This window comes from Pezoporus flaviventris, unplaced genomic scaffold (assembly GCF_033815535.1).
Source record: "Pezoporus flaviventris isolate CSIRO_AGI_PZ_B2104156 unplaced genomic scaffold, CSIRO_AGI_Pfla_v1 ptg000026l, whole genome shotgun sequence".
Lineage (NCBI taxonomy): Eukaryota > Metazoa > Chordata > Aves > Psittaciformes > Psittacidae > Pezoporus > Pezoporus flaviventris.
Window position 1 is genome coordinate 694802 of NW_026892574.1, and position 13023 is coordinate 707824.

Consider the following 13023-nt stretch of genomic DNA (forward strand, 5'->3'; position numbering starts at 1 on the left):
CGTCAGCCATTACAAAAGCATCGTACTAACTCCAAAAATCAAGGTGGCAAAGTAGAAACTCTTTTTCCAGGCTTTGGATTATTGGGAAGAAGAAATTTCATGCATTTTAAAAGATAAAAATCTAATTTAAAATCTAATTTAATGGATACAAAATCATTTTTATAGACAAAAATCTATATGCTCAGCATACATGACAGACATCTAACCAGTGAGGGAGGGAGTAGAAATAGCAAATCAATCTTTCTAGATCACCTTCTATACATGTGAACTTAACACCTTCTATTACTATAATACTTGTTGATTAAAATGTTTCAGCATGCCTCCCTGAACCTGGAAATGGCATTTACTGATAAATAAGGCCACTCTTCTATTATTAACCTTCTTCACGTAAAGCACCCATCCCAGTGGAGCCTGTCTAGGAGAGTATGAGAAAAAAAATGACCAACAGTTTAAGATTAGAATTGTTAAGTTTACCTGGCATGATAACATCAGGAAATCCCAGCTTCCTGGTAACAGAAACACCTCTGTTAAAAATCATGGGGTTTTCCCTTCGAATCTGCTCCATGTCACCACGAAGAAGCTGAAGAGATATTATAAGTCCTGGGAAAAAAAAACAAAGATGTTCATTATTTCAGACCTAAAGGTGACATGTCTGTATATACAAGGCATGCAGGTAAAAATAATGCTTTGCTCCACAGTTAATTTGATACAAATATATAAAACCAGAGTTCTTTTCTCTCTTGGAGCAATTTAAAACTGAAATGAAAGAAACAAAACTGCTTTAAGGCACCAGTTGAGAGCATAACATTATATTAAAACCAGACTACTTAATTTTGCAGGCATGTCAGAAGTTACAGTGAAGTAATTAGCATTATTTCTACTCCTCACATACAGCAGGTTACAACACAGGTATGAACAACGCTATCTCTGTCTGAACTACCACATCACACAACACTAGAGTCCTTCTTCATACTGCAAAAAAAGTATAATACCTGTTTCACTTGTTTCTTTAACTACTTCATACAGGAATGTTGATTTTAATGGAATTCCCTTTGTTAACATATTTCAAGAGTACCAACTGGTCACACTGAGTTTATCAACCAGCTCTTTCAATGCAACCTTTTAGTGTATCAACTATATATAGCTTGACTAGGAGAAATTACATGGTAAATCTCAGTCCAATCGCTTTCCCTTGTTGCTTTTAATTTATAGCACACTACCCCCTTAAAAGGAGTACAGTATATTGGTAAAGTTACAAAGTTAAGAATTATGATAGCAGAAAATGCCAGAATGAAGCTTAACAAGTTTAGCCTCATCTGCTGAGCATACGTTACCAGCTTCACATACCAATGAGAATTTTGCTCACATAGTAATTTTCCACAATCTTTATCTCCTTCAATGAATGATAGTTAGTCAATAGTTCTTTCTGCCCTCTCTGTTCACCGACTGGAACAGCACATACTGAAACAAACAGTGCCTTGTATACATAATCTTGCAAGAGACACCTAAAGTTCTGCCATTTCCTAAACTTAATATATGGGCTTTGCAAAAAATATTTAATCACCATTTTGTTAGGCTAGTTACATGGCGAATGGAACCAGTAACATCATGAACCTCCCATCCAATTTCTGCTCTCTTCCCTTGGAATAATATTCAGGCCTGTTGTTTAGCTTCAGCCAAATCTGGCAAGTAAACAGACACCTAGATAACATGGAGATTGTACAAGTTTTATGAATACTGGGAGTTGGAATGAAAAAAAGAGCATAGAGCTTTAAAGCAAAGGAAAAGAGAGGCCAACCAGCCAGCTGGACAATCAGCATGTATGTACTCAAAGGCTGCCAAAACATGGACTTGCAACTGTCCAGCTAAGTAGGCAGAAGAACACTGCAAAGCACTGCAGGGAAAACAGAGGCTTTGTAACCATGGAAAAAATTCAAACTCACTGAGTATCACCCAGGCGTGTACATCTGTGTGTGAATGTGTACAGAAGATTTAACAGAACATGAGATAAATTCTTTAGAAATCAGTCTTATTTTTGCCACTTACAGGAGAAACTTGTTCGGTTTTGATCCTCTTTTGCTATCAAAACCAAATAAATGAAAATCATTTTTAAAAATTCCAGCAGAAAGGAGTGGAGCAAATTTGGAAGTTCAGACCTCCCCACTCCCAGCACCCACAGTGCTTAACAAATAGCACTAGAATCAATCTATTACTTATAAAAATCAGTCACTAGAGGAAATACACAATGCGATTTTCCAACACAATATTACATACGTTACTTACATCATATCCTCTCACATATTCCACCCCAAATAACTTCCCTAAGAGGTTTTGTAAATGCACTCTCCAGTCCTCCTTCCTACCCAGCCTATCCTTTTGGGTTTTTTCTATTTCTTGTAGCAGGTCTGAGAGCTGACTTTTTTTACAAGACCTGGGAAGCTGGGAGAGAAACAACCCATGAGCTTTTCTTCAGGGAAAAATCGCACTTGTGAACTGAGCAGTTCCTCCATGTAAGAGCAGGTTCTCAGAAGCCCAAACTGTACTACTTAGGCTTAAATCATGTCAGCCTGCAATAGTGCCCCTCCCACAGGACCTCTATCAAGTTCCAACCTCCTGCCCCAGAGATGTACTAGATCTTAATGAAACGGCTGAAATAATTATTTGTAAAAGCCAAAGGCAAGAGTAAAATGCTATCTATTTGCCCTTCTTTCTGCTCTTCAATAAAGTTCATGCTTGGCAAAAAAAATACTGAAAGTTTTAGGCAGACACCTGGCCCTGGAAATCAATGCAAACAGCCCAGGTTTCAAAGTTATAAATAATTCAGGAAAATGTTTTAATGATAAGCAGCGGATGACCTTAGCTGGAACAGGAAGAACAGCAGGGAAGGAGACCTGCTTTGCATATAATAAAGTTCCAAACCCGAGGACTGTTTTTTTGTTTGCTGTTGTACTTAATACCTTCTACAGGAGTGTGAACTGCATATTCCACTACAACACCTCAATAAACTCCATATGCAAACAAATGAAATTAAGACAATATTCAGGCACCAGTGCGCTGAGAGAAAGTATTCGGACATCAGTAGGCTGATAAATCAGGCATGTGGTAATGAATGCAAAGTGAGCTGTAATGAAGTAGATCCGCATCCTATGGGCTGGGTCATTTGGGATGGAACAGTAATGATCTCTCTGAATTAGCAAACTGCAGAAATCATTAAATAAGGTAACAAGATAAAATTCACTTTCCACAGTTACCTGTCATTAGCTAGGAAAAAGGGATTTGAAAGGTGGCAAACCCCCTGCCAAGACAGTTATTCTCATGAACTATGAATTGAAACATTTAGCACTGCAGCTATCACAGAGAGTCTTCCTGACAATTAATCTGTCAGCACAAACCCACTGCTTGTTTTCTGGAGAGCCAGGATTTTCTGAGCAGTCAGACAAATGTTAGGCAAATTGAACCCCTGGTTTTGCTTCTTTTGACAAGAATGCATGGTACCCTCAGGAGAGCAAGCTCTGGATATGTGTTATACCTGGAATTTTCAAGGGAATACAGGATGAAAAGGAAGACGGTTTCACTCAAGGGAACTCTGATGAATAAAATCTAAATTCTTCATTTCCTGTGGACCCCAGCCTGGTCACAGTGACTTAGTTCAGTGTCACAAAAAAACACCTTTTAAAGGAGTTCTGCCAATACTGATTGCTGCTTATGCTGTATCCTCCCATGGGCTAGCAATTTTCAGAAGCATGGTTACACTCAGTAACTGTAACAGCCAATAAACGAATACTCAAAGTAAGCTAATACTGTAACAGGCCACTTTCTCTCTTCATTGCTGACCTCTCTCAGGATAAGAATAACACTATGGGTATAACCATGAAGGAAATCTAGCATGCTGAATTAATGCCATTGTCAGCTGTATCAGAGACGGAGAAGTATCAGGTGTTGGTGTTTTCTTACTTCCTGGTTAAACTGACAGACATGATACAGCTTATCACCTGTAAACTGAATGTGAATTAACTTCAGCTGAACTTTTAAATCACCACAAGAAAAATTCGGCTATATATAATCCTGCAACTCACTGAGTTTCTTGGCCATAAATAATTAACAACTTCCTAAAGCAAATCTTCAGCTGATACTACGACAAAAATGTACAAGTCAATATTTACCATAGTTTGAGCTGGGTGCTGTGTATTTGGTGCTGGACTTGCGAATAATGTTTTCATGGATCTGGCACCATTCGTTTTCGTTGTTACACCTAAAATAAAAGAACACTAATTCAAGTTAAAATGCTTTATGCTGAACCACCTTAGGTCAGGGAAGTCAACTTTGCTGCAGAGACAGCATGAAAGGTTTTGGAAAGGTTGTGGGATTTTTTATGAATGAGAGAAATCCCACATAACTCTTGGTTTTAAAAGTGGAAGACATTCCACAAACAAAACATTCCCAAATGGTTATTCTCCTTTTTATGGACACTTTGGAACCTGTGGTGATTTTTCTGTTACCAAAGCCATTGTTTCACTCTTCATATTGTGACAGAATGAAGAAAAGTTGGGACATCTTATTTGAATTCTCTGCATGAATTAATTTTAACCTGAAATTAACTCTTGTCATTTATTACCTTTTTTTTAGTAAGATAAAAAAAGTTAAAATCAAGAAATAAGTGAAATACGAAAGAATAAATCAAGCCCTGTTTTTTAGTATCTAAGTCTTTTGCTTACCCACATATTTTACAGAGTTCCTTGAAACATGATGCATCCCCCCCACCCAAGCTGTAAGATGAAGATATATAACACCACAAAGTATACTTCTGTACATACATCATCTTCTGAAGGAGCATTTTTACAACTCTCTGCTCATCTAGATGTAATTTTAAAAAGCATCTTTAAATACTGTTATATTTCATTTCTTATGTTACCATCTGTAAATCCTCAACCAATTCCTAGGACAGAAATTACAATGTAATAATTTGACAATAGATGTCTCATTTTTCCACTCAATACTTTCTCAGCAGGAAAAATTCAGTCATTAATATCAGTTCCATGAGCACATAACAATTTGGTGTGTGGATTGTAACACAAGCAACATTCAGGCAGGACAGCTGGCTGCCCTTGATCAATCAGATTCAAACCTGCTGGATGTGCATCGTACCAAGATGACCACTTAATGGCAGCACCTATAAACAAAATTGTTCTAATTATTTCCTACTAACTTTTATCTTTCCTATTAGGATATGCAATTAAAGGCTCATCTGGAACACAAAGGAGAAGAGGAACAATGGCAACTGGGGAACAACATCTGCTGCAGAAGGATGTTCAGTACATTGTCCAGGTTGAAATCCAGCAAGATCAGTTAGCTTTAAAGACTGAAATGGGCTCCTGCCTTTGGTGATACATGACTCATTACAGGATGCTGGGGAAGAGCATTTGGAGTTGTTCAAGACTATATACAAACTATAGGGAAACAGAAGGATAATGGTATAAAATAGCCCATGCATATGAGGATAGCTTGCTGTCAGTATGCTTGCCTGGCCATGCCCTGTGATGGAACAGAGTGTTTAAAACAACAGACTGGAGGAGTCTGTAGTGTGCATATGTACGTATGTTTTCCACTAACAAGTTCTTACCCTACTAAGCTAGAAAGGAAAATAGGATGAGGCCTTTGGTGGTGTATGTGTTAGTATTAGCGTGTACTTTCTGCCTGTGTTGATCTGTGTGGCAGGCTCTAAGTGTATGTATGGTGTGTATGCACACACAGAATACAGGCTCAGCCTTGTACCTGGCTGGACCTGGGGGCATGGAGCTGTGGCAGCCTTACTTCTGTCGGGCTACTGGATCCAGCAGCTCCTAACGTCTCCCATCACCATTCCAATGCCTTTAGTAATTCTGGAGACTTCAGACTAACTGCATGACATTGTGTGCACTTACATGAGAGTTTCTTTCTGTACGTTTTTTTTTATGGCTAACTTCCAATTTCCTCCTCTATTCTTCACTTTTCTCAGGACTGTTTTCTCAAAGTGAAATGTATTATCTTCAAAAAACAAGTTAATAAGAATTATGATGACAACAACGAGATATAACAAAGAGCGGGCAACGTTCTCTACTGCAGCATGATGCTACTCCATCACCATGAAATCAGACGGTATAACTGTGCAGTCTAAAGTCAAACCATTATCTCTTACTGCTCCAGTCCATGCCTTATGTAGAAATATTCTGAAGTGGAGCAACATCACAAAAAAAAATAAAAAAGCCTTCTGTAAATGACTTTATCTATAGCTCTGTGGATATTCTCATTACTCTGATGGCAAGATTCTGGAGAGAGAAATTAGGGACACTGCAGCATTTTGGAAATTACACTCAACAGAGATGGCTGAGAGCACCAGAGCAGATGTTTCAGCTTCCTTTCCAGTCGTGGAGAACTACAGATTCCTTTTAACAATAACCCCCCAAAAAAGGAATAAAAAACACATGAGCAGAGAGCCAGCAAAGCAGGACGCAGCAAAAGTTCACCTGGATGCTTGAATCTTTCTGGATCTTGGGCACTTGAGTCAGAAGTGCCACACTTGTATTTAGGATCCAAAGCCAGAAAGTACTTTCTTCCATCTTTTTTAATGTCATCTCCTACCAATTTCATTGAGCATCCCTAATTCCTGTATAGTTGTATTCCATGAACAACAATTTACCCTCCACCACGACTTTTTAAGTTTTGGTTGGTTGTATTTGTTCCCACTACCACTCTTCTCCAAGCTGAAGCTCCACCCATGCTTAATCTCTCTCATAAACAACACTATGAGATCAAACATTTTAACTGCTCTGCTCCATACCCTCTGTAACTACTATATCCGTTCTGGGAGGACAGAAACAGATATCCACACAGTAACTCAAGACAGATCAGCACTGAAGTAAACTTCCAGAACTTAAGAGTATGGCAAATTGACTACATTTGTACTCGCTCAAACAATCTCTCAAAGCCAAAACACAAGAGAGCTAAGACATTAACGGACAGCACAAAGCCCCTTTCAGTAACTGTGGTGTTCTGTGTCAACTCAGAACTTGGACCAATGTTCAACTTACTTGTTGAAAAAATAATAATTATCTTCACACTGCCAAGACATTAAAAGTAATTTTTCCTACTGCAAACAGTATTCTCCTTAAGGCAAGAGAGATAACCTCTAGGACAAATTCTGTACCATCCTCCATCCTTGCCGATGAGACTACAGAAAGTTTCTAACCTCTGGAAATTCTTTAGTTGCTCAGCCTCTGGAGAACAAGTTAAAATAGATTTCAGCCTCCAGTGACTTATGCCTGCAAATTAACCTGGAACAAAGTTAACCCAAAATCAATGGACTGTGAGATAGCTTAAAGCTAGTTTTGTACCAACTACCAACATAAGCTGCACTTTACATTTCCTGAACACAAAGAAGAATAATATTCTCCCAAGTTTGAAATGCTGGCCCAAACCCACTTGCTTGTAATGCATTTTATTGTGTTAACATTCTACTTGTCTAAATACCAAATACATTACAAAATCTATTTCTCGTTCAAACAAGAATTTTCTCCTGAGCCATCCATCACCTTTTCAGGTTGGCTGGTTCTACAGTGAATTTACCATTTGGAATGTTTGCCATACTACATCAGACCCTGATGTCAGACAGATGGGGACAGAAATGCGATGTACATTCTCATCCAGCTGGGCAAATAGCAACAACTGAATTAACAAAAGGGAAAGGCATTCAGGCAATACACCACATTAAGAGGTGGGAATTTTAAGAGCTAGTGCTGAGAAGGAGGAAATAAAAGGACTGTGAGAAAATAGGACAAAATAAATAAAGACAAGATAATATGAAACAGAAATAGGGAAAGTTTTTAGGGGAATGGGAAGACTGACACAAAGAGTTCAATGATGAAAACTTTCCATTAAAGACAAAAAAATCATAAGAAACATGAAAATGGACTGACAATTTAGTTTCCATCTCACTTGTAAAATATTTTATATGTATATTATTAAAAAGAATTATAAAAGTAAACCTTCATGCTTTTACATAATGAGCTTATAACTAGAGCTGTGGTACTATATCCTCTTAGTAAGATTATAACATGACTGTGGGATTAGCAAACAGGAAAATCTGGATTGTGAGAAGGAAGTATTTTTCAGCCATAAATCTTTAACAATAATAAGGCAAGCTGAGAAATACTGGTGAAGTAAATTGATTTTTTTTCCTCATATAAGTATTCCCTCTTGCGGATGCAGCAAGTCTCCATTGAAACACCATGTTATTTGTCTCAGCCTTTGTCAGGTTTTCAGTCCCTCAAATTTTTTCCAGCTTCTCCCCATGAAAAGGCTTTTCTGGCTGTATGCTGACTGCCTCATTTGTGGCAGCTGTAAGCTTTAGCTTTAGCTAGGTAGTGCACAAAAAGAAAGTCTTTTACTGCTTCTTTAAAAATACAAATACACCTCCTTCTTTATTTCATCTTTATGATGTTTTTGGGTTGGCCTGAGGCATTTTAACAATAATCAAAATGAGAACAGCAGGTAAAAAAATCAGTTCAGCATTTAAGCATTCACATATATAACTTTAAACTTACGAAGAACAAAAAACTGTCATTTCAATTTTAGCCTATAAAAGCAAGAAAAGGTAGGTTAGCTAAAAGAATGTGCAAAGAGAAGATGCAAGTGGGTAAACCTGTGAAAACTTTCTGTCATGGAAGACCAACAGCTATGAAAGCTGCAAAATGGATAAGCTGGTGCCCTTCAGATACATCTGTTTTCCCTTCTGAACATTTTTATTAGATGCTTACAAAGAAACTGCAGTAACATAAAACAATGATGTACAAGACTTATTACAAACCAAAGAAATGACAACAGTGATAAAAAATTACAAGCACCTGATTACAGAGCTGAATTCTGTTATGGGTTCTACTTCCTCTCTGGGATGGCAGTAATGGCTGTGTGTGGATGTTGAAAACAAAGTGTGGGGAAACAGACATGAAGAACAACAGCTGGTATAAACCTACTTAACCATTTCAGTTTGTCCTTTCGGTGGTGCGAAGGGAATCCATATTAACAAAGCACTTCAGATTAAGAGGAAGAAAAGGGAAGCTCTCTATCCTGTGATTTTGTTGACCATAGTACCAGGACTTTGGATTGCTCTAACTGGCTGCAGTACTTTTATTTGTCACTGGCAGATAGAGAAATCCAGTAGTTTAGATTTTTCTCTGATTTTTCAGTGAGTAAGAAGCTGAAAATGCATTAAAAGGGCATCAAAAAAGAAATCTGATATTCAGAATGTTCCATTATTGTAAATATTCAAAATGCTGCAGTTCCAGTATATTAACACCATAGCTACAAGGCCAATATTAACATAAACTATATAACCAAAAACCACTGGTTTGAGACAAGCTGAAACTGAACGTTGACAGAACGCCAAGACTATGCAGATTCTATTGACAAAAAGAAGAAAGATGACAATTTTCTTCCCTGTAACTTTTTTGCTGCAGTTTTCATAACTGTTGGCAAAAAAAGAATGGAAGAACTGACTGAGAGACTTTTCTTTGGACTTGCAGATTTCTAATGCAGGAAGAAATACCCAAGAATCTTTCAGTGAACAGCAAAAGCCATTTTTCATTTACAGGCTCCCTTGAATGTCAAATTTTCTGCTGCTGAATGCACTTCTCAAAGAATAACCCCCCCAAGTTATCTTAGGACTCAGAACAGTGACTACAGACCACTAAATAATGTCAGTTGTATCTCGGGCAATCTGCAAAGCAGATCATGCCAGTATTTATCCTCACTGACAAGAGACTTAACTATTCCCTGCAGTCTCCAGACAGTTTGTCTGTTGCCTCTTTATTACAAGTGTGAGACCACATTTCATAATAAGAATTTGTTAGTTCAAAGTTCAAAATCACAATAACTGTAGACAGATTCCTGCTCAAAAAATGTTGGCTTTTGGTGAGATTCCGGTCACATGCTGTTGACTTCAGCTGTTTTCTACTTCTTTTGTTGATCACCATGACTGATAATGAATAGGAGATGGGGCATGAGTACCTACTCCCTTCATCAGGAGAAATACTGCATAATTATTTCATTTTCAGTTTAGCAGATTTTAAATAAATCACATTAATAAAAGTGAAGCTCTGCACATCACACGGATTTGGGAAATACTCAGTAATTTCTGAAGCATTTCACATACCTGAAACATCTTTGATAATATTCATTAATTTCTATGAGCTTCTGGAACAATAAAGGAGCAAAACCCAGTGCCAGCAGCACTAGTTCACCTTGTGGGGAGGATAAAGCAGCAAACGCAGTTAACGGCACCTTGATATTCGCTATCTCTTTAGTCTCTCATCACTCAACATATACAAAGTATTTTTCCTAACCTTCTTCCTTTAGGAGTTACTCACGTGTAAACTTTGAGAACAAAATCCTTTTCTTCTTTTATTTCAGAGATTGACTGAAGTACATCCATGATGCTCAGCACTGCACAGCCATAGGGGCGGCGATAGTGTAAATGAGGGGGCCCTTTTTTTGAGTCATTCAGCAACATGCGACCTAAAATTAACAGAAATTTAAAACATTAGAGATTCACACGCAGCCATTTTGTCTGTTCTGTTATGCCTCTGAGCATGCATACCTATAGCAAGTTTCAGCTACAGACTGCAGCCTTTCCTATCCTTCTGCATTGGGTCTGTCTGAGACAGACTTGATTTTCCCCACAGCAGCCCATATAGTGCTGTGCTTTGTATTGGCAGCTAGAAAAGGTGTCGGTAACACATCAGTGTTTTGGCTGCTGCTGAACAGCGCTCGTACAGCATCAAGGCCGTATCTCCAACATTCCCCCGACCTGACCCAGTAGACTGAAGGTGGGTGAGATCCTGAGATGGGACACAGCCACGGCAGCTGATCCAAACTGACCCAAGAGATATTCCTGGGTCATATGATGTCTGCTCAGCAATAAAAGCTAAGAGAAAGGAGGAGGAGAGAGGGCATTTGTTATTATGACATTTGTCTTCTGGAGCAACCACTATATGTACTACAGTGCTACTTCCCAGGAAGTGGCTGGATATTGCCAGCTGATGGGAAGTAAAGAATAAATCTTTTGTTTAGCTCTGCTTCCATGCACAGCCTTTCCTGTATGAAACAGCTTTTCTCTTCACCCACAAGGGGTTTTCTACCTTATTTTCTCCCCCACCCTGTCCTGATGAGGAGTGATAAAGCAGTTTGGTGGGTACCTGGTACCCAGCCAAAGTCAACACACCACAACTTCTCACTCTTTTTCTTCTTACACTATTTCAAATCCAGAGGTCCACGTGAACCCACCTGGCTGACTGGGCTACTCTGAATAAGGCACATCACCTCCTTCAGCTAACAGAACACTCAAGGGCAAAGTGAACAGCATCATGTCTGGCCATCTTTGATTTGCAGCTCCATGACACATATTTGTATTCAGCTGGTCTGTCTGACTACAAGTCATCTGTATAATGAGCCAAGAATACAGCTGGTAGTCTCCTCCCAGCATCCACACAGGGATTCACTCTGGTCCTCCCATTACAGTCCAGTATTTACACTAATTTTCCCTTTATACAGCTGCTTTAAAGAAATGTATTATATATTGTGTCATCTATCATACTTGTCTTGGAGTGCCTAAAGGAGAATTCCGAGGTACAAACCTGCTCAACTTCCTATTGCTAAAGCTATTTTTTAATGGAGTAAAAAACACCAAGACCAGAAAAATCACCATGATAATCTAAGCCAACTGGTACCATTACACATAGTAATTTGCCCAGCACTTCTTGCGTCAAGCTTAAAAACCTGAGCTTGAACTACACTGTATCCTTCTGCAAGCTTCACTTATCATCTCCAGTGATACAGAGTAATTCTAACCTTTCCACACCTTATAACACAGTGAAGCCAGATAATGAAAAACCAAGCCTTCCACCACCTTTGTGACTTAGAAGGCACACTGTCAGTCACAAGACAGCACAACAAAGCTACAGTTTCACTAAGCCGTTTAGACCTTCTGTATTTCAGACAAGGTATCTGTGACTGGTAGTGGATGCAAGTAGTGAATGGGCTGGAATTAGGGTTAAATACCCTTTCACTGCAAACACTACCTAGCCTTTTTTCAGCTAACTGAAAACCTGAAACACGTGAAAGAGAGTGCACTACTCAGTTGTTGAGAATAAAACAGCTGAAGAGACTGTTACTCCTATTATATGTTGATAACAGCTTCAGCCTAAATATTTGAAATAAGACACACTTAACATAGGTAAAATTCATACTTGCTCATTTCTCCATGGAAGTACACACATTCATAATTTAGAAGCATTTAACTGCAGCTGTAGTTAACCCTGTTACCAACTCCCTGTACTAACTAATGATACCCTTTTTAACTAGAGCTTTTTTCTACCAAACACCTTCCATCTAAAAGAGATTGTAGCAATTTAATTCCAATACCAGAAGTTATACAGTCATACAGTCACTCAAACACACTACTGGGCTCAAAAGCCCATCTAGCTGTCCATGAACTAGTTTTCAGCACTGCATTATGCCTTGAAAGATACATTCTAAATTCAATTTCAATCATAAACACTTTCCATTCCTGCTACTGCAAATCTCAACAAGAACAAATTAAGCCTAGCTTGGCCTACGAACACTCAGAGAAACCCACTCTATAAAGGGTTTCTAGTCAAGCGAATTAGCAAGGAAGGGCTTTATTCCCTGGGTAGGGTCAGGTCCAGGCACTACACATCCAGCTCTCTCCTTCAGACAGCTGTACGTGAGCAGCCAAGAGAACCTGAAAAGCAGCAGCGTATGCTGCTAAATGTCGGGCTGCAAGCTTGACAGGCTTCCCACAGGCAGGTACTTCTGCTAATGCTCCTCTCTGGCATCAGTGGGTAGGAAGAACACCTGACAGGTGTGACAGCTTCCCTGCTCTTGTGTTTTAGAGGCATCTTCCTAAACTTGAGTGTGGGTTCTTGGAAGCACTACAGACTCCTACACAGCAGAAACCGGATTTTTATGTGT

General features: G+C 38.8%; 1 protein-coding gene across 9 annotated transcripts in view; it reads right to left on the minus strand.

Moving 5' to 3' along the window:
- The window catches only part of DOCK3 (dedicator of cytokinesis 3), a 203559-nt gene that overhangs the window by 81618 nt on the left and 108918 nt on the right, over positions 1-13023 (minus strand). For all 9 annotated transcript variants that reach the window (XM_061458271.1, XM_061458276.1, XM_061458270.1 and 6 more), the window contains exons 12-14: positions 10401-10548; positions 4164-4252; positions 475-600 (exon numbers count right to left, since the gene is read on the minus strand). In XM_061458271.1, the coding sequence (XP_061314255.1) occupies positions 475-600; positions 4164-4252; positions 10401-10548 (363 nt within the window). The remainder of the gene's footprint in view (positions 1-474; positions 601-4163; positions 4253-10400; positions 10549-13023) is intronic.